This window comes from Rhinoraja longicauda, chromosome 2 (assembly GCF_053455715.1).
Source record: "Rhinoraja longicauda isolate Sanriku21f chromosome 2, sRhiLon1.1, whole genome shotgun sequence".
Classification (NCBI taxonomy): domain Eukaryota; kingdom Metazoa; phylum Chordata; class Chondrichthyes; order Rajiformes; family Arhynchobatidae; genus Rhinoraja; species Rhinoraja longicauda.
Genome location: NC_135954.1, coordinates 114406216 through 114428479, shown reverse-complemented (window position 1 = coordinate 114428479; position 22264 = coordinate 114406216). Strand labels below are relative to the sequence as shown.

General features: G+C 45.3%; 1 protein-coding gene across 2 annotated transcripts in view; it reads right to left on the bottom strand.

Moving 5' to 3' along the window:
- Positions 1-22264, bottom strand: part of mindy4 (MINDY lysine 48 deubiquitinase 4) — a 163955-nt gene that overhangs the window by 135749 nt on the left and 5942 nt on the right. For both annotated transcript variants that reach the window (XM_078426293.1, XM_078426303.1), the window contains exon 2: positions 5156-5275. In XM_078426293.1, coding sequence (XP_078282419.1) covers positions 5156-5275 — 120 coding nt within the window. The remainder of the gene's footprint in view (positions 1-5155; positions 5276-22264) is intronic.

Sequence of the window (22264 nt, the reverse complement as noted above, 5' to 3'; positions counted from 1 at the left end):
CCGACTGTTTCAACACGCCACCGACCGCAGAGTCTGAGGCGTCCACTGATAAGGGCTGTGGCGGCGTCGGCCGACGGATACACGAGCATAGTCGCCCGAGCCAAGGCCTCCTTCGCACCTTCAAACGCCGCCGTGGCGACAGCGTCCCACTGTATCCCCTGTTGCTTGCCCGTCAGCAACTGGAAAAGCATCTGCAAAAGTTTGGCAGCCGCCAGAACGAACCTTTGGTAAAATGTGACCATCCCTAAGAACTCCCGGAGGCCACGCACCGTAGCAGGCCACGGGAACTGGCGGATTGCCTCAACCCTGTCCTGCAGAGGCACCGCTCCGTGCCGTGTCACCCAATGCCCCAGGAAGTTGATGGCCCGAAGACCAAATTGGCACTTGCCAGGGTTAATTAGGAGGCCATGGTCACTGAGGCGCTGGAAGAGTAGACGCAGGTGGGCACAGTGTTCCTCTCGCGAGCGACTTGCCACCAGGATGTCATCCAAGTAGACAAACAGGAAGTCGAGCCCGCGCACCACGGTGTCCATCAGGTGCTGAAAGGCCTGCGCGGCGTTCTTGAGGCCGAAGGGCATCCGAAGAAACTCGTACAATGACGATTGCCGTCTTGGGGACATCCTCCGGTCGCACGGGGATCTGGTGATATCCCCGGACTAGGTCGATCTTGGAGAAGAACCTAGCCCTGGCCAGATGGGCTGAGAAGTCCTGTATGTGGGGGATAGGGTAACGGTCGGCGGTCGTGGCCTCGTTAAGGCGGCGGTAGTCCCTGCATGGCCTCCAGCCGCCGGACACCTTCGGCACCATGTGCAGCGGGGAGGCCCATGGGCTGTTGGAGCGTCGTACAATGCCCATGGCCTCCAGACTCCGAAACTCCGCCTTTGCTATGAGGAGCTTATCAGGAGCTGCGGGCACGGGCGTGGAGTGGTGGGCCCGATGTCAGAACATGGTGCATGATACCGTACCTCACGCTGGCCAAGCCAAACTTGGGGGTGACAATGTCCGGAAACTCAGCCAGTACCTGGGTGTAGAGATTGTCCACCGTCGCTACCGGGTTGCTGACCGGCGCTGTGGGAGCGATAGAGCGCAAGAAGATCTTCTCAAAAGTTGCCGCGTGAATGAGACGTTGGCCCCTCACATCCACGAGGAGCGACTGCGCCCGCAAGAAATCTGCGCCCAGCAGCGGTTGGGCCACGTCCGCGACGATGAATGGCCAGGTGAAATGGCACGCGCCGAAAATAACAGGAACCGCGCCGTCGCCATATGTGCGGATTGAACTGCTGTTCGCAGCAGTTAACGGGGGGGCCCTTGCACCAGCACGAAGGTCGCGTCCAGCTGGGGGCAATACGCTGACCTCCGCCCCAGTGTCCACCAAGAACCTGAGCCCCATTCGCCGGTCGCAGACATATAGTCGATGGATACTGCCAGCCACCGCGGTGACTAACGCCGGCCGGCGCTGCCGTTTTTCCGGGAACGAACATGGCATTGGCGGGCTGCTGAACCCCAGCGCTGGTGGTAAAAACACCACATCCTTTTCCTTGGATCTCCTGGGTCCTGCTCAGCTATCCTCCTCTCCTGTGCCACTTGTCTGGTCTGTGGCTCTCGTGGGCGTGGCCCTCTTGTGGGCATGGTCCTGGGTCGCTGGGCCTGCCAGTGCGTGGAATTAATCCGGTCCAGCGATTCCAGGGATTCCAGCGGTTCCAGGTATTCCAGCGCACCCACCTGCTGCTGGTCAGACAGCCACAGCTCATCAGCGCGGGCCGCTAGCCGGATGGGATCCTCGAAGCTCTCCGCTGCGAGCTGCCGGCGGATGTCTCGTGGCAATTGCTGCAGGTAGGTAAATTCAAAGAGCGGGCAGGGCTGGTTGTCGCCCATAAGCATCTCGCTCATGAGGGCCGAGGGCATCCGGTCGCCGAGCCCGCCCATGTTAAGGACCTGACAGGCGCGCTGTATTCAGCTTGGCCTGTAGATCCGGAGCAGCAGCTTCTTAAGGCCTGTGTATTTATTCGCCACCGGCGGATTATCCAGGTAAGGAGCGACCTGCCCGGCCGTCTGCTGGTCCAGGGCACCTACCACATAGTGATAGTGGGTCTCCTCGGTTGTAACGCTGCAGATGTTAAATTGGGATTTGGCTGCGAGTTACAAAATGTAGGTAGCTTCAGCGAGTTGAGTTCAGTTCAGTTCAGCCTCGTCGGCCCTGTGGGCGGCAGCGGCAGAATGCATTTTCTTTCCAAACTTCCCCTCCAGGATTACCCTTCCTGCGTGTCGAGGTCACCAATGTAGCGGGACGAGAAGGAGTCCCGCCAAAAACTAATCGGACACGAGTTGTGTGCACTAGACGGGTTTATTCTCTCCAATACAGCTCCCTACTCCATCCCTGGTCACGGGCGTTGCCCGGCCTTAAATACCAACTCAGTTACCGACCCCGTGGCTAGCGCCTCCCACACCGACACGCCGCCCTCATCATCATCATCATCATATATATACAGCCGGAAACAGGCCTTTTCGGCCCTCCAAGTCCGTGCCGCCCAGTGATCCCCGTACATTAACACTATCCTACACCCACTAGGGACAATTTTTTACATTTTACCCAGCCAATTAACCTACATACCTGTACGTCTTTGGAGTGTGGGAGGAAACCGAAGATCTCGGAGTAAACCCACGCAGGTCACGGGGAGAACGTACAAACTCCTTACAGTGCAGCACCCGTAGTCAGGATCGAACCTGAGTCTCCGGCGCTGCATTCGCTGTAAAGCAGCAACTCTACCGCTGCGCTACCGTGCCGCCCTCTAGCGCCGATGGTTCGTTCTGCCCTTGGGTTGCCACCAGGTGTCACCACAGGATGCACTTTACTTTAGAATTTGGTCCACCGAGTCCACGCTGACAATCGATCACCCTGTACTAAGCACTATCCTACGCAATAGGGATAATTTACAATTTAACCAAGCCAATTAACCCAAAAACCTTTGACAGCAAACCATTCCTTTCACTAAGTTCCAATCTTTGGTTTTCTTTCTAGTTTTCTTATAGATATTCCTTAAACTCCAATTCCCCATCTAGGCTTTGTCACACTCCACTATTTCACGTATTTCAATCCCAAATTTTCCCTGATAACACTCCTTGTGATGCCTTGAAGATGCCTTGAAGATTTTTCTGTGCATTAAATGGCTTCAAATACTCTAAGAAAATATGTGCGATGTTTTATTTTTTATAGGCTATCCTAATGCAGAAAATGGCAAAAGCATATTCCTTACTCAAATCGCCAAATCTTTTTCATTTGTTTCTTGTTTTAAAGACCAGGATTATGCAGATTAAAAGCTAGGGTATTGTCCAATTCATCTCTCCCACATTGGGAAATGGTGCGCTACAATGCTGAGAACTATACTCTGCACTCTGTATCTTCCCCTCTACACTCCTATTATACTTAAGATTGAAATGATTGCATTTAAGTGTAGTATTAGCTGGTCTGTTTGGATAGCATGCAAAATATGTTATCCACACAGATCTGGTAATACTATGCTTAAAAAGCTTTTCATCGCACATGACGATAATAAACCTAAACCCAAGATCATAAAATAGGAAAACACATTTCAAGGACCTGAGCTATTGGGAGAGGTTGGGGAAGCTCGGACTTTATTCCTTGGAGTGCAGGAGGAACAGGGGTGATCTTACAAAAATGTATAAAATCATGAAGGGAATTGACAGGGTGAATGCACAGAGTCTGTTAAGATGAGAGAGGAAAGATTTAATAGGAACCTGAGAAGCAGCTTTCTCATTCGGAGGGTGGTGGGTATATGGAGCAAGCTGCCAGAGGAGGTAGTAGAGGCAGGTACAATAATAAGACTTCAAAAACACTTGGACAAGTACATGGATGGGAAGAGTTGAGATGGATACGGACCAAATGTGGGCAAATGGGACTAGCTTAAATGGGGCATCTTGGGTCAGAATGGACGAGTTGGGCTGAATGGCCTGTGCCGTATTACTCTATGACTATGACATTTTAGAAATTGGTATAAGTGGGGACATCAGTGGTGGGAAAGTACTAGAAGGGATTCTGAGGGACAGGATCTATTTCATTTGGAAAGGCAAGGGCTGATTAGGGAAAGTCAACATGGCTTGGTGCATGGGACATCCCATTTCACAATGGAGACACAGGAACCACAAATACTGGAAGCTTGAGCAAAGCACAAAGTGCTGGAATAACTTAGTGTGTCAGGCAGCATCTGTGGAGGAAATGGATGTGGCACATTTGGGTCAGGACACAAAGTGGTGAAGGCAGGTTTAATAGGGCTTTACAGTGGCACGGCAGTAGAGTTACCACCTTACAGTGCCAAAGACCCGGGTTCGATCCTGACTATGGATGCTATCTGTGCAGAGTTTGTACCTTCTACCTGTGACTGTGTGGGTTTTCCTAGGGTGAAACGAACTTAGCTTTTTCAAATAGTTGGCATTGGCACAACAGCCTGAGTGATTTCCGCTTGTGTTGCAACACTCTATATTATTTACCCACCAGAACAATTTTTTTAAGGTCTTCATGAATATGGACTGACATTTCAAAAAATGGTATAAGTGGGGACATCAGTGGTGGGAAAGTTACTGGATGTCCTGTCTCAAATGTTTAGCTCAGAGATACAGCATGGAAACAGGCCCACCGAGTCCACGCCGACCATCGATCACTCGTTCACTAGTTCTACGTCATACCACTTTCATATCCATTCTCTGCACACTAAGGGCAATTTGCAGAGGCCAATTAACCCATAAACCTGCACGTCTTTGGGATGTGGGAGGAAACCGGAACACCCGGAGGAAACCCACGCATTCACAGGAAGAACGTGCAAATTTACAGATAGTACGGAAGCTGGGATCAACCGGGGTCTCTGATGCTGTGATGCAGCGGCTCCACCAGCTACGCCACTAATGTGACCCGCTATAGAAGGAGGAACATTTTGGGGGGGAGATGGGTAACAGCCACTTCATATGTTCAGCAGTAGTGAATCTATGCCAGTTGATAGCTATAACAGTGTGGCTAGCACACTAGCAACAAAGCAATATATCATCAAGCTGAGCGTATAAATGAAGAGACTCTAGGTCACACCGGATTTAAAATTCATTCCAGTTCCTGTCGTTCAGCCACAGAAGTGCTATCCTTACTCACCTTGTTCTGTTTATATAGCAGCTCGAGGTGCAGCACCTTCTTGAGTTCGTTGCGGGTGTTAATGCAGCTTTCTGTGCGTGGAAGTTCCTGGTCCATGGCAGAAATCGTCTTCTTCAAGCCCTAGGGTGGAGCAAAATATATGATGATTCACTTGAAACATTTCTTCTTAATGGTCATGCTGGAACTTAACTAGACTATTACTAATAGCAGCTATCATCTAGAATTAGCTGAACCTTTCCTTTGCAACATTTGAGTCTCAAAGTGAGTTTAGTTTGGAGATACAGCGGAACAGGCTCTTCGACCCACCGAGTCCACGCTGACCACTGATCATCCATTCACAGTAGTTTAGCTTAGTTTAGAGATACAGCATGGAAACAGGCACTTCGGCCCACTGAGTTGATGCCGACCATAAATTGATCAGCCGTTCACACTAAGTTTTATGTTATCCCACTTTCTCATCCACGCCCGACACACTGGGGCCATATACAGAAAACAATTAACCTGCAAACCCACGCATCTTTGGGATGTGGGAAGAAACCAGAGCACCCGGAGTAAAAACTCACGCGAGAACATGCAAACTCCACAGACAGCACTAGAGGTCAGGATCGATCCCGGGCCTCTGGCACTGTGAGCACCAGCTGTGCCACTGTATTTTCTACAGTGCCCTCCATAATTTTTGTGACAAAGACCCATCATTTATTTATTTGCTTCTGTACTCCACAATTTGACATTTGTAATAGAAGAAATGACATGTGGTTAACGTGCATATTGTCAGATTTTATTAAAGGGTATTTTTCTACATTTTGGTTTCACCATGTTGAAATTACAGCTAGAAATTACATAGTCCCCCCATTTCAGGGCACCATAATGTTTGGGACACATTGCTTCACAGTTGTTTGTAATTGCTCAGGTGTTTTTAAATGCCTCCTAAATGCAGGTATAAGAGAGCTCTCAGCCCCTCGTCTTTCCTCCAGTCTTTCCATCACCTTTGGAAACTTTTATTGCTGTTTATCAACATGGGGACCAACGTTGTGCCAATGAAAACCAAAGAAGCCATTATGAAACTGAGAAACAAGAATAAAACTGTTAGAGACATCAGCCAAAACTTAGGCTTGCCAAAATCAACTGTTTGGAACATCATTAAGAAGAAAGAGCACTGGTGATCTTACTAATCGCAAAGGGACTGGCAGGCCAAGGAAGACCTCCACAGCTGATGACAGAAGAATTCTCTCCATAATAAAGAAAAATCCCCAAACACCTGTCCGACAGATCAGAAACACTCTTCAGGGGTCAGGTGTGGATTTGTCAATGACCACTGTCCGCAGAAGACTTCATGAACAGAAATACAGAGGCTACACTGCAAGATGCAAACCACTGGTTAGCCGCAAAAATAGGACGGCCAGATTACAGTTTGCCAAGAAGTACTTAAAAGAGCAACCACAGTTCTGGAAAAAGGTCTTGTGCACAGATGAGACGAAGATGAACTTATATCAGAGTGATGGCAAAAGCAAAGTATGGAGGAGAGAAGGAACTGCCCAAGATCCAAAGCATACCACCTCATCTGTGAAACACAATGGTGAGGGTGTTGTGGCCTGGGCATGTATGGCTGCTGAAGGTACTGGTTCACTTATCTTCACTGATGATGCAACTGCTGATGATAGTAGCATAATGAATTCTAAAGTGTATAGACACATCCTATCTGCTCAAGTTCAAACAAATGCCTCAAAACTCATTGGTCAGCAGTTCATTCTACAGCAACAATGATCCCAAACGTACTGCTAAAGCAACAAAGGAGTTTTTCGAAGCTAAAAAATGGTAAATTCTTGAGTGGCCAAGTCAATCACCCGATCTGATCCCAATTGAGCATGCTTTTTATATGCTGAAGAGAAAACTGAAGGGGACTAGCCCCCAAAACAAGCATCAGCTAAAAATGGCTGCAATACAGTCCTGGCAGAGCATCACCAGAGAAGGCACCCAGCAACTGGTGATGTCCATGAATCTTGGACATCAAGCAGTTATTACAAGCAGATATACAACAAAATACTAAATATGGCTACTTTCATTTACATGACATTGCTGTGTTACAAACATTATGGTGCCCTGAAATGGGGGGACTATGTATAAATTTCTACATGCATAAACCAAAATGCAAAAAAAATGGCCTTTATTAAAATCTGACAATGTGCATTTTAACCACGTGATTTGTTCTATTACAAATCTCAAAATGTGGAGTACAGAGGCAAATAAATAAATGATGGGTCTTTGTCCCAAACATTGTTATAGTTTATATGCTGCACGTTATTTAAACAGATGACCAAACCCCTATTTTCCTTTACTGCTCAATTATTTGGAATGGCCCAAGTGACTTTGCTTCTTTTTTCATTCATTATTAGGATGCAAGTGGCCCATTAAGCCCAGCGCTTACATGAGAATCTATGCTATTAGCTGATATAGTCAATTAGAGATATTATATTTTGTTGTAGTAGAGATGGTTTCTTTTGTTGTTTTAGCTAATATAAAATGAATGCTTATTTTAGTGGAAAGCAGTAAGATGGATGCTTGTGGCAGAAATGTTATCCTTGGGAACAGAATGTGTTTGTCCCTTTACGAATGATAAGGCGTGTACAGAAGAGATGGGCTATTGTCCTCTCCCACTACTCTGTCTGACTGCGAGTGCTGTGTATTGAAACAGTAAAGCAAGGTCATGCAGCTACGAGATTGCTCGTCTATAGAGATAAGAAAGTTTCTTTCTTAGTAACAACTCCTTATTTGGGTACGTGTGAAAGTAGGAAAAGTTTTGAATCCACTCTAGGTAAATTGATGCGTTTCTCTAAAAACATGTGACTTATATTAATGGTTTGGTTTCTGAGCATGTGACCTGTATCAATGATTTTGTCTTCTCTGTAACCATGGGAATTGTATTAGATGTGTAATTGGTCCTTGTATTAGATGTGTAATTGGTCCTTGATTTCTTTTTGTCACACCTCTCTTTTTCTGTATAAAAAAGTAAACAATCGTGGAGAAGTTGTTCTTCCCCTCCCCTGAGTTGAGGTCTCTTCAGACACTAGTGTTGTGTCTGGAGATCTTCTCGGGAAGAACCCCATGGTGGAATAAATCTGATGTGCTAATCCAGTATCACGTGTGATTATTCAGACTGAAGGTAAAGAATTTGATTTAACACACGTTATTTAAACAGATGACCAAACCCCTATTTTCCTTCACTGCTCAATTATTTGGAATGGCCCAAGTGACTTTGCTTCTTTTTTCATTCATTATTAGGATGCAAGTGGCCCATTAAGCCCAGCGCTTACATACCTATCTGCTGAGAAGTTGGTAGTGAGCTTCTTGGGTTTAATCACAGCAATCCTTCTACGATGGTGCTGTTAGACAGGGAGTTCTGGTATTTTGACCCAGCAGCAATAAAGGACTGGCAATATATTTCCAAGTCGGATGGTGTGCGTGTACCCCTACACCTGCTACCCTTGCCCTTCTTGGTGGTAGAGGTCAGGGTTTGGGAAGGGCGATTGGGGCATCTGGGGGAGTAAGTGTAGTGCATTTTATGATGATGCACACAAGCCAATGATGGAGGCAATGAATGCCAAGGATGGTGAATGGTACCATTCAAGCGGGCTGCTTTGACCTGGGCTGTGTTGAGCTCCTTGAGAATTGTTCTTGCTTCCCTCATCCAGGCAAGTGCAGAGTATTCTATCATTCTCCTGACTTGTGTGTGCAGGAGGGGCTGGGGAAACCTCAATGGTCTCCCTCTGTCCACCTTGTTGGTTAAAGACTCAAGGTGTGAATTGGCTTACTTCTGCTGCTCAAAGACTCCCTACACGGGGATTCCCTGGGTTGTGACTCCGGGCAGCAATTGTTGCCTTACAGCACCAGAGACCCAGGTTTAATACTAACTACAGGTGCTGTCTGTATGGAGTTTGTACGTTCTCCCTGCAACTGCGTGGGGTTTCTCCGGGTGCCCCAATTTCCTCCCACATTCCAAAAATCTGCAGGTTTGTAGGTTCATTGGTTTCTGTACATTGTCCCCAGAGTGTAGCATAGAACCAGCAGATGGGGTGATTATTGTTTAGCGCAGTGGGCAAAGGGTCTGTTTCCACGCTAAACTAAATCAAGACCCAGTTTATCAAATACAAGATAGACACAAAGTGCTGGAGTAAGTCTCTCTCTGGAGAAAAAGGATGGGTGACAATTTGGGTCGGGGCCTTCTTACCTTTCATAAAATCATGACAAGCTCTTCTTGGTTCTCTTATGATTTTTCTGAATCTATATAGAAACATAGAAACATAGAAAATAGGTGCAGGAGTAGGCCATTCGGCCCTTCGAGCCTGCACCGCCATTCAATATGATCATCCAGCTCAGTAACCTGTACCTGCCTTCTCTCCATACCTCCTGATCCCTTTAGCCACAAGGGCCACATCTAACTCCCTCTTAAATATAGCCAATGAACTGGCCTCAACTACCTTCTGTGGCAGAGAATTCCAGACTCACCACTCTCTGTGTGAAGAAATGTTTTCTCATCTCGGTCCTAAAAGACTTCCCCCTTATCCTTAAGCTGTACTAAAACTCTCGTTTGTTTGTTTGTTTGTTCCTGAACTACAGCCAAAATGGTACACAATAGAGTGACAATTTTAGGCACACCTTACTCACCGCCGTCCCTTTGGTGCTAATGGAAGAAGTTTCATTGAAATCGGTGTTATATTTTTAAAGTTATTCACATTTTAATGTTTAAATCTATCTCCTAGGGAGGGAGGGGGGGGAGGGAGGGGGGGAGGGAGGGAGGGAGGGAGGGTAAGGGGCGTTGAGGGGGATGGAGTGGGGGAGGGGATGGGGAGGGGGGAAGGGGAGGGGGGAGGGGGGGAAGGGGAGGGGGAAGGAGGGGGTGGGAAGGAGAGGGTGCTGCACCAAAGCAGGAGAGGTTTGGGCCCAATGGGTCCACATGGTCTAGTGTCTTATAATTATCTCCTTGATGATGAATTCCACCATTTTCTCACTTTAGACGTGTGGAAATAGGCCCTTCGGCCCACCGAGTCCGCACCAACCAGCAATCCCCGTACACTAGCACTACCCTACACACGAGGGACAATTTACAATTTTTAACCAAAGCCAGTTAACCTTCAAACCTGTATGTCTTTGGAGTGTGGGAGGAAACCAGAGCACCCGGAGGAAACCCACCCAGGTCACAGGGTGAACATACAAACTCCGTACAGACAGCACCCAACGTCAGGATTGAACCCGGCTCTCTGGCACGTAAGGCATCAACTCTACCGCTGTGCCACCGTGCTGCCCTCACAGCCAGGTGCTAGACTAACTGGCCTGGAGTTTCTTGCATTCTGTGTCCCTCCTTTCATGAATTGCGTAACATTTGATGGTGTTATGGTTTCAATATACATCGAGTATTAATCAAGTCAAGTCAAGTTTATTTGTCACATACATATACAAGATGTGCAGTGAAATGAAAGTGGCAACGCCTGCGGATTGTGCTAAACTACAAAACAGAAGAGAAAAAAAAATTTAACACAAAAAATGAATTAATACAGTAAATTAAATTAGTCCCTGGTGATATGAGAGTTAACAGTCCTGATGGCCTGTGGGAAGAAACTCCTCTCATCCTCTCTGTTTTCATGGATAGCAACATGGGATTGGAGTCTGTATAAATGCGAGCATGGTGTGAAATGGAAAAAGCAATCTTCTCATAGAGTCATAGAGTGATACAGAGTGGAAACAGGTCCTTCGGCCCAACTCGCCTACACCAACCAACATGTCCCAGCTAGACTAGTCCCACCTGCCTGCGTTTGGTCAATATCCCTCCAAACCTGTCTGTTTCTTAAATGTTGGGATGTTCCCTGCCTCACCTACCTCCCTTGGCAGCTTGTTCCATGCACCCACCACCTTTGTGTGAAAAAATTACCCCTCAGATTCCTATTAAATCGTTTCCCCTTCACATTAAACTTATGTCCTCTGGTCCTCGTTTCACCTACTCCGAGCAAGACTCTGCATCTACCCGATCTATTCCTCTCATGATTTTATACACCTCAATAAGATCACCTCTCTTCCTCCTGCACTCCAAGGAATAGAGTCCGTCTACCCAACCTCTCCTTATCACTCAGACCCTCTAGTCCTGGCAACATCCTCGTAAATATTCTCTGTAGCTTGACAACATCCAGCTTGACAACATCTTTCCTATAACATGGTGCCCAGAACCAAACACAATACTGTAAATGCAGCCTCACCCACATCTTATACAACTGTAACATGACCTCCCAATATTCAATATTCAATATTCTGACTGATGAAGGCCAAAGTGTCAAAAGCCTTTTTGACCACTTTATCTACCTGCTACTCCACCTTTAAGGAACCATGCACCTGCACTCTTAGATCCCTCCGCTCTACAACACTCCCCAGAGCCCTACCACTCACTGTGTAGCTCCGGCCCTTGTTAGATTTCCCAAAATGCAACACCTCACATTTCTCTGTAATAAATTCCATCAACAATTCCTCAGCCCACCTGGCCAATCAATCAAGATCCTGTTGCAATTTTTCACAACCATCTTCACTATCTGCAAAACCACCTACTTTTGTATCATCAGCACTACGGACTTTGGTTTTTGCACTATCATGGTTACACGGAACAAATAACCATATAACCATATAACCATATAACCATATAACAACTACGGCACGGAAACAGGCCCATTCGGCCCTACTAGTCCACGCCGACCACTCTCTCTGACCTAGTCTCATCTACCTGCTCTCAGACCATAACCCTCCAATCCCCTCTCATCCATATACCGATCCAATTTACTCTTAAATAATAAAATCGAGCCTGCCTCCACCACTTCCACCGGAAGCCCATTCCATACAGCTACCACCCTCTGAGTAAAGAAATTACCCCTCACGTCACCCCTAAACTTTTGTCCCCCAATTCTAAAGTTATGTCCCCTTGTTGGAATCTTCCCCACTCTCAAGGGGAAAAGCCTACCCACGTCAACTCTGTCCGTCCCTCTTAAAATTTTTAAAACCTCTATCAAGTCCCCCCTCAACCTTCTACGCTCCAAAGAATAAAGACCCAACCTCTTCAACCTCTCTCTGTAGCTTAAGTGCTGAAACCCAGGCAACATTCTAGTAAATCTCCTCTGTACCCTCTCCATTTTGTCGACATCCTTCCTATAATTTGGCGACCAGAACTGCACACCATACTCCAGATTCGGCCTCACCAATGCCCTGTACAATTTTAACATTACATCCCAACTTCTATATTCGATGCTCTGATTTATAAAGGCAAGCATACCAAACGCCTTCTTCACCACCCTATCCACATGAGATTCCACCTTCAGGGAACAATGCACAGTTATTCCCAGATCCCTCTGTTCCACTGCATTCCTCAATTCCCTACCATTTACCCTGTACGTCCTATTTTGATTTGTCCTACCAAAATGCAGCACCTCATCCTTATCAGCATTAAACTCCATCTGCCATCTTTCAGCCCACCCTTCCAAAAGGCCCAAGTGTCTCTGTAGACTTTGAAACTCTACTTCATTATTAACTACACCACCTATCTTAGTATCATCTGCATATTTACTAATCCAATTTGCCACACCATCATCCAGATCATTAATGTAAATGACAAACAACAGTGGACCCAACACAGATCCTTGGGGTACTCCACTAGACACTGGCCTCCAACCTGACATACAGTTGTCAACCATTACCCTCTGGTATCTCCCATTCAGCCATTGTTGAATCCATCTTGCAACCTCACTATTAATACCCAACGATTTAACCTTCTTAATCAACCTACCGTGTGGAACCTTGTCAAATGCCTTACTAAAGTCCATATAGACAACATCCACAGCCTTGCCCTTATCAATTTCCCTGGTAACCTCTTCAAAAAATTCAAGAAGATTAGTCAAACATGACCTTCCAGGCACAAATCCATACATAGAACTGTACAGCACAAAAACAGACCCAATTGTCCACAATGTCTGCTCCGAACATGATGCCAATACTATCTTGTATCTGCATGCACATACTTCATATCCCTCCATTCCCTGCATATTCTATGCCTATCTAAACGTCTTATACATCCCACCATTGTAGCTGCTCAGCCACCCCCCCGACCCCCTGGCACCACGTTCCAGGCAGTATAAAAAGGTTGCCCTGTAATTGTAATTCCTTCCTATGTCACACCTTGCTTGCTTTTATACTTCCATCCTATGTTACTGTCGAAGATTAACACTCTGTGCATGTTAAAACCATCAAAACTTGACAGCGTTTGGCCTGATTCTCACTAAATACAAGTTCATCTCCACTGGGTCTGTACTGCCGTGTGTCAAGTTTAACTATCCTTATCACTCTCCAGGGAGTCCTGTACAATTCAACAATGTCTGTCTAAAAGACCATTTCCTCAAAATACACCAAGTTGTCCACAGAGGCAGGGAATCGGTGCTTTAATGGTCGACAAAAAACGCCGGTAGGCATATAATAGTTCACAAAAGACTATTTAATGTTGAACATCAATCTAGTTTTTAACTTTTTAGAGGAGGTACCCTGTCCCTCCAGAATTATGTACCATCTTAAAATAAAGCACTGAGGAAAATAAGTAAGAAATGAAAACAAATCAAAAATCAGTAAACACTCAGAACAGGCAAATCTATGGAGAGGGCAACAGAGAAAATATCCCGTTAATGACCTGCATCTGAGCTTTCATCAACAATTCTTTCTCAACATGCTGCCTGACATACTGAGTATTTCCAGCATTTACTATTTAGTTTAGTTTAGAGATACAGCGTGAAAATGGACCTTCGGCCCACCAGAACCACGCCAACCAGTGATCCCGTACACTAGCACCATCCTACGCACTGGGGACAATTTTACATTTTTACTGAAGCTACAAACCTACAAACCTGTACATCTTTGGAATTTGGAAGAAATCGGATGCACAGAGTCTCTTGCCCAGAGTAGGTGAATCAAGGAGTAGAGGATATATGTTTAAGGTGAAGGGGAAAAAAATTAATAGGAATCTGATGGGTAGCTTTTTCATACAAAGGGTGGTGGCTGTATGGAACAAGCTGTCAGAGGAGGTAGTTGAGGCAGGGACTATCCCAACATTTAACAAACAGTTAGACAGGTACATGGATAGGACAGGTTTAGTGGGAAATGGACCAAACACAGCCAGGTGGGACTAGTGTAGCTGGGACATGTTGGCTGGTGTGGGCAAGTTGGGCTGGAGGGCCTGTTTCCACACTGTATCACTCTATGACTATATGACCAGGGGAAAACCCACACAGTCACAGGGAGAACATGCAAACTCTGTACAGACAGCACCCCGTAGTCAGGATCGAACCCGGGTCTCTGGCGCTGTAAGACAGCAACTCTACCTCTGCGCCACCGTGCCACCCCAATTGGGTTATTTGAGACCTCCATCATTCACTGTATATTGCTTTTGAAAAAGAAACACACAAAATAATATAAATAGGCCACACTGCCTTGCGCCTGTTCCAGAATTCAATAAGATCAAAGCTGATCTTTTCACTCTAGTGCCACATGCCTACACAAACCCAATATCCAACTGATTCACCTAGCATCTAAGAAATCTACCAATCTTTTTCTTCTCATCTCGATTGTGAATGGCTTGTCAATAAGCACTTGTATTGATACTGTGACCCTTGGTTCTCGGGAAAGCAACCAACATAATCAAGGTCCCCTGCTCTGTTGGACAGCAGGTACAAAAGCTAGAAAGCACCACCGGATTCAGGAATAGTTACTCCCCACTGTCATCAGATTACTGAACGGTCCTCATATAAGCTAGGGTGTAGACCTGATCTCCCAACCTAGTGCATTGAGGTAAAGATTAGTGAAGACAAATGTAGATCCCTTACAATCAGAGACAGGTGAATTTATAATGGGAAACAAGAAAATGGCAGAAGTTAAATGAGTACTTTGGTTCTGTCTTCATTAAGGAACACACAAACAATCTCCCAGAAACACTAGGGGATCGATGATCTAGTGGGAGGGAGGAACTGAAGGGAATCCACATGTCAGAAAATGGTGTTAGGTAAAATTGTTGGGACTGAAGGCAGATAAACCCACAGGGCCTGATGGTCTGCATCCCAGAGTACTCAAGGAGGTGGCCCTAGAAATCGTGGACGCATTGGTGAACATTTTCCAATGTTCTCTCAACTCTGGATTAGTTCCTGTGGACTGGAGGATAGCCAATGTAACTCCACTCTTTAAGAAAGGAGGGAGAGAGAAAACAGGAAATTATAGACCAGTTAGCCTTACATCGGTAGTGGGGAAGATGCTTGAGTCGATTGTTAAAGATATTATAGCAGTGCATTTGGAAAGCAGTGACAGGATCAGTCAAAGTCAGCAGAGATTTATGAAGGGGAAATCATGCTTAACCAGTCTTCTGGAATTTTTTTTGAGGATGCAACAAGTAGAATAGATAAGGGAGAAACAGTGGATGTGGCGTATCTGGACTTTTAAACAGCCTATGACAAGGTCCCACACAAGAGATTAGTGTGCAAAATTAGAGCACATGGTATTGGGGGTAGGGTATTGACATGGATAGAGAACTGGTTGGCAGACAGGAAGCAAAGAGCAGGAATTAACGGGTCCTTTTCAGAATGGACGGCATGGGTGCCACAAGGCTCAGTGCTGGGACCCCAGTTATTTACAATATATATTAATGATTTAGACAAGGTAAATGTAACATCTCCCAGTTTGCGGATGGCACAAAGCTGGGTGGCAGTGTGAGCTGCGAGAAGGATGCTATGAGGCTGCATGGTGACTTAGATAGTTGGGTGAGTGGGCAGATGCAGTATAATGTGGATAAATGTGAGGTTATCCACTCTGGTGGCAAGAACGGGAAGGCAAATTATTATCTGAATGGTGTCAGATTAGGAAAAGCGGAGGTGCAATGGAAACCTGGGTGTCCTTGTACATCAGTCATTGAAAGTAAGCATGCAGGTACAGCAGGCAGTGAAGACAACTAATGGCATGTTGGCCTTCATTGCGAGAGGATTTGAGTTTAGGAGCAAGGAGGTCCTACTGCAGTTGTACAGGGCCCTGGTGAGACTGCACCTGGAGTATTGTGTGCAATTTTGGTCTCCTAATTTGAGGACGGTCATTATTGCTATTGAGGGAGTGCAGCGTAGGTTCACCAGGTTAATTCCCAGGATGGCGGGACTAACATATGACGAAAGAATGGGTCGACTGGGCTTGTATTCACTGGAATTTAGAAGGATGAGAGGGGATCTTATAGAAACATATAACATTCTTAAAGGTTTGGACAGGCTAGATGCAAGAAAAATGCTTGTTCCCGATGTTGGGGGAGTCCAGAACCAGAAGTCACAGTTTAAGAATAAGGGGGAGGCCATTTAGGACTGAGATGAGGAAAAACCTTTTCACCCAGAGTTGTGAATCTGTGGAATTCTCTGCCACAGAAGGCAGTGGAGGCCAATTCACTGGATGTTTTCAAGAGAGAGTTAGATTTAGCTCTGAGGGCTAAAGGAATCAAGGGATATGGGGAAAAAACAGGAACGGGATGATTTTAGATGATCAGCCATGATCATATTGATGTGGTGCCGGCTCGAAGGGCCGAATGGCCTACTCCTGCACCTATTTTTCTATGTTTCGATTGAGAATCTTGCATCTTATTTTAATCTTGGTGCAGGTGACAATAATAAACCAATACAAATAAATCTACCCTGACAATCCTCAAAATAAATTCTCTTTCCTTCAATAAGGTCATCTTTCATTCTTCTAAACACAATAAAGATCCTGAATGCTTAACATTTTAGTTTAGTGATATATAGCATGGAAACAGACACTTCAGCCCATGCTGACCAACGGTTATCTGTACACTGATTCTATCCTACACACTAGGAGCAATTTACAGATGCCAATCAACCTACAAACCTGCACGTCTTTGGAAAGTGGGAGGAAACCGGAGCACCTGGAGAAAACCCAGTCACAGGGAGACTATGCATACACCACACACAGACAGCACCCAAGGTTAGGATCGAACCCGGGTCACTGGCGCTGTGAGGCAACAACTCTACCCCTGTGCCACTGTGCTGCCATCCCCCTCATATGGAAACTATCATCCCCAGGAATCAATTTGGTGAACCTTTGGTCCACACCCAACCCAAGAATAGATTTAACTTACAATAGAAGACTCGACCTATGAATAATATCCTGGGCACAATGTCACCATGGCCACAACAGAAACAATACATCTATACTCTTATTCTCAAAGCATCTTGAAATTTTCTTTCCTAATTGCATGATGCACTTGTATGTTAACTCCACATCAAGCTACAATATACCGACGAGAGTGCATAAATTTATGATCGGAGAGGGGAAATTTAAAGGAGACTAGACCAAGTGGACCTGTTGGGCCCAAACCTCTCCTGCATTGGTGCAGCACCCTCTCCTACCCTCTCCTCCCTCCCTCCCCTTCTCCCTCCCTTCCCCCCTCCCCTTCCCCCTCTCCATCCCCCTTATCCACCTTCCTCCCCCCTCCCTCCCCCCCCCCACCTCCCTCCTCCCTCCCTAGGAGATAGATTTAAACTTTAAAATGTGAATAACTTTTAAAATATAACCGATTTCAATAAAACTACTTGCTTTACCATTAAAGCGATGACAGTGAGTAAGGTGGGCCTAAAATTGTCAAGCTATCGTGCACCGTTTTGGCTGTAGTTCGATCACAAATAAACAAACAAGAGTTTTAGTATATAGATGTGCAAGGCATGTTTTTTTTATTACACAGTGGGTGCCTGCAAGACTTTGCCAGGGGTGGTGGTATAGGCATTTAAGAAGCCTTTAGATAGACATGTGGATATTTAAGGAATGGAGGGTTAAGGATCATGTGCAAACAGATGAGATTAGATTATTTTGGCATCATGTTTGGAACAGACATTGTGGGCCGAATGGGCATGTTCCTGTGCTGTACTAGATGATGATGTACATGTACACAAAGAGTTCAAGCTCCAAGTCAGCTCTTTCATTGGAGCACAGAGAGCACAAAATGTGTTTTCTGAACATTATTATACGTGAACATATATCTGAATGTGCATCTGAACATATTATGTGACAACAATAATGTTCTATCTGAAGAAGGGTCCCGACTCAAAACGTGCTACGATGCTGAGAACTATGCTGAGAACTATATTCTCCACTCTGTATCTTCACCTTTGCTCTACCTATCATACTTGAGTTCGGATTGATTGTATTTATGGTTTATCTAATCTGTCTGGATAGCGTAAAACACAGCTTTTCACTGTACCTCAGTACACGTGACAATAATAAACATCAACATAAATCAGTCTGAAGAAGGGTCTCGAACCAAAACATCACCCATTCCTTCTCTCCAGAGATGCTGCGTGTCCCGCTGAGTTACTCCAGCATTTTGTGTCTCTCTTTGGTTTAAACCAGCATCTGCAGTTCCTTCATATACATCAACAAAATTCTTTTTCCCCATATGTGGCAGAATTTGCAAGTTCCACATTGACCACATCAGATGTGAAGCAGAATCCAGCCATTCTCAATACTAGGCATTGCTTCAGATAATTTGCCACCCTAGTTTCGGATTGAACAAAATCATTTTCAACTTTTGTCCAAGCCGATCATCCCAAAGACATGCAGATTTGTAGATTAATTGGCCTCTAAATTGCCCCTAGTGTGTAGGAATTGGGTGAGAAAGCAGGATAAGAGAACCATAATAACATTGAAAAGCCATTTGGATAGGCTCTCGGATAGTAAAAGTTTAGAGGGAGATGGACCAAATGCGGGCAAGTGGCACTAATATAGATGGGGCATCTTGGTCGGCATAGGCAAGTTGGGCCAAAGAGCCTGTTTCTGTGCTATCTGACTCTATAATTCTGTAACTAGTGCGAATGGCTGATCGATGGTTGGGCTTGATGGGCTGAAGGCCTTGATGGCCTGTCTCCATGTTGAATCTTTCAATCGATTAGTTCAGTTTATTGTCACATGTATGAAGGTACAGTGAAAAGCATTTTGTTGCATGCTATCCAGTCAGTGGAAAGACTGTACTTGATTATAATCGAGCTACCCAGTGTACAGATGGATAACATTTAGTGTAAGATAAAGTCCAGTAAAGTCCGATTAAATATAGTCCGAGGGTCTCCAATTACCATCAATCACGCACAATTACCCAAATATCCATCAATCATCAATTAACCTTTTCCCATAACACATGACTTTAAAATAACCTGCTCCGTCAATGACTGCTCAACATACGGACCTAGATAAAACACTTCTTGTACAGCCATGAATTCATCCTCCACACTATTGCTGTTCAATGGATATGCTCAGTCGCTAAGTAGATTAGTCCTTTGTGGCTAATGTAGTACACTGTCACATGTAATCTCTGATATACATATTATACTTTGCAGTGCCAGAACTGCTTGGAGGCTAAAACACACCCTCCTCCCCCTCGAATCAACTCATTCAGCTCCTAGTCATGTCTTCACTCTGATTCATAGGTTCATAAGTGATAGGAGCAGAATTAAGCCATTCGGCCCATCGTCTACTCCACCATTCAATCATGGCTGATCTATCTCTCCTCGTTAACCCTATTCCCCTGCCTTCTCCCCGTAACCCGACTCCTGCACTAATCAAGAATCTATCTCTGCCTAAAAAGTATCCATTGACTTCCACAGCCCGTGGCAATGAATTCCAGATTCACCACCCTCTGACTTAAGAAATTCCTCCTCATCTCCTTCTAAAAGGAATGTCCTTTTATTCTGAGGCTATAACCTCTAGTCTTAGATTCTCCCACGAGTGAAAACATCCTCTCCACATCCACTCTATCCAGGCCTTATCCACTACTACTCTCTATCTACTACTTGATGTTCTGAGCCAGGAGCCTTCATCTCTCTTGCCGTATCCCACTCTTCGAATTAAAGCTACCTGCGTCTCTTTCCTTCTCTTTTCAATCTCCAACCTTGGTCACTATGCAACTACATCGCTGCAATGGCTTTATACTGCAGCTGTTTATTTCTACTCATGTCATTAATTCTTATTCTGCATGCTGCCTGCATTCAGATGAAGAGCCTTTGGTTTTAACCATCTTTGCCAGCTCTGACTCTCATTGGCAGTATCCTCACTGGCTACTGAGCTCCTGTTTTCCCGACGACACCAGTTAAATTATGCAATTTGCTAATCATGCACCACTACTTCCTCCTTTCTCTTAATGCCCACTCACCGACCACTTCTCGTTTACCTTCTAGTTTTAGAGATGCAGCATGGAAACAGGCCCTCTGGCCCACCGAGTCCACACCGACCATCTGTGTTATCCCACTTTCTCATCCGCTCCCTTCACACTAGGGGCAATTTAGAGACCAATTACTGTGGAATTTGCTTATAAATGCAGCTGTGACTGTATGTCAAAGCCTTCAGCTTTGTGATACAGCATGGAAACAGGCATTTCAGCCCACCAAGTCCATGTGTTGAAGAGGGAGAACGTGCAAACTCCACACAGGCAGCACCTGAGGTCAGGACCGAAGCCGGGTCTTGGCACTGTGAGGCAGCAGCTCTACCAGGTGCCCAACCTTTATTATTTAGTTATCGATTCCCTTAGACATTTGTCACTGCTCAATTCAAGTCAAGTGATGTCCATCTAAACAGAATAGCTCCCTCTCTACCCAGCGTACCAATAATCAAACAAATTTCTCCCACGTCAACCTAGAAGCCAAATATAAATTTCTCTGCTCTTATTTATCTAGCATCAGTTTCCATGCAGCTCAAGTGGTGGACTGGAAATTTTCTTTTGTGTTTTTTTAAAAATTTGTACCCTAACTGTTCATGCCCTTTCGGCAGAAACTCATTTTTCCTATCTGTTTGTCTTCTGGATTGGCTTAAATACAGAACTACTGATTTAACCACTGATTTACAGTGACTAGAGATGTCAAATTATTTATTGCACAGGATTGCTAGAAGTTTAAAAATCAATATTTTAGGAAATGTATGCACCGACAGATTTTTTGTTGATGTGGCCAACTCTCAGTCTTGCCCAGAACATAGTAAAGGTTTATTATCTCACATCATTAAGCCTAATAGTTTAGGACGGCACAGCTCACAGCACCAGTCCCGGGTCAGTTGTGTAGGAAGGAACAACACATGTTGGTTTACACCAAAGATAGACACAAAATGCTGGAGTAGCTCAGCAAGTCAGGCAGCATCTCTGGAGAAAAGAAATAGGTGACTTTTGGGTTGGAACCCTTCTTCAGACTGATTAGCTCCTGACCTTGGGTGCTGTCTGTGTGGAGTTTATATGTTCACACTGTGACTATGTGGATTTTCTCTGGGTGCTCGGGTTTCCTCCCACATCCCAAAGACGTGCGGGTTTATAGGTTGATTGGCCTCTGTAAATTGCCTTTAATGAATCGGCAGTGGATGCGAAAGTGAAATAACCTAGAATTAGTGTGAACTGATGATTGAGGGTCGGCGTGGACGGCAGGCCGAAGGGCCTGTTTCCATGCTGTGTCCTTCAAATAATCAAGTATGTAGGAGTCAAGAAAATTGCCTCTAATATTTCAGTATGTAGAAACAAGGAACTGAAGATGCTGATTTTCGAAAGAAAAACAAAGTGCTTGACTCAACCATTCAGTCAGCATATCTGGAGAACATGGATAGGTGGTGTTTCGGCTTGAGACGCTTCCTCAGTCTCAATTCGGGTCCAAGCCGAAACGTTACCTGTCCATGTTCTCCAGATATGCCTTTAATATTTCAGTCCTGCTTTCCATTAAAACCAAAAGCCACCAAACATCTTTATATTCCTGTTACATGCCGAGCTGTGTTTACAGAATATACATAAAGTCTGGCCTGTCAGTGAACAGCCAATAAGGAAGCTATTTCCCATCTCAGTGCTTGCTGCTGATATTATTCCTCAATACTGAGCCTGTCAGCTCAAGATAAAGATAAATCACAGGCACATATTTCATTCCAACCGTGGGCCATCAACACACCAAATGCACAAGGAACCCACTGGGTTCTCTGAACATCTCCATACACCTGGTATAACTGACAACCCGAGCCTTCGGTGGAAATAGATAATCGTAAAACATACCT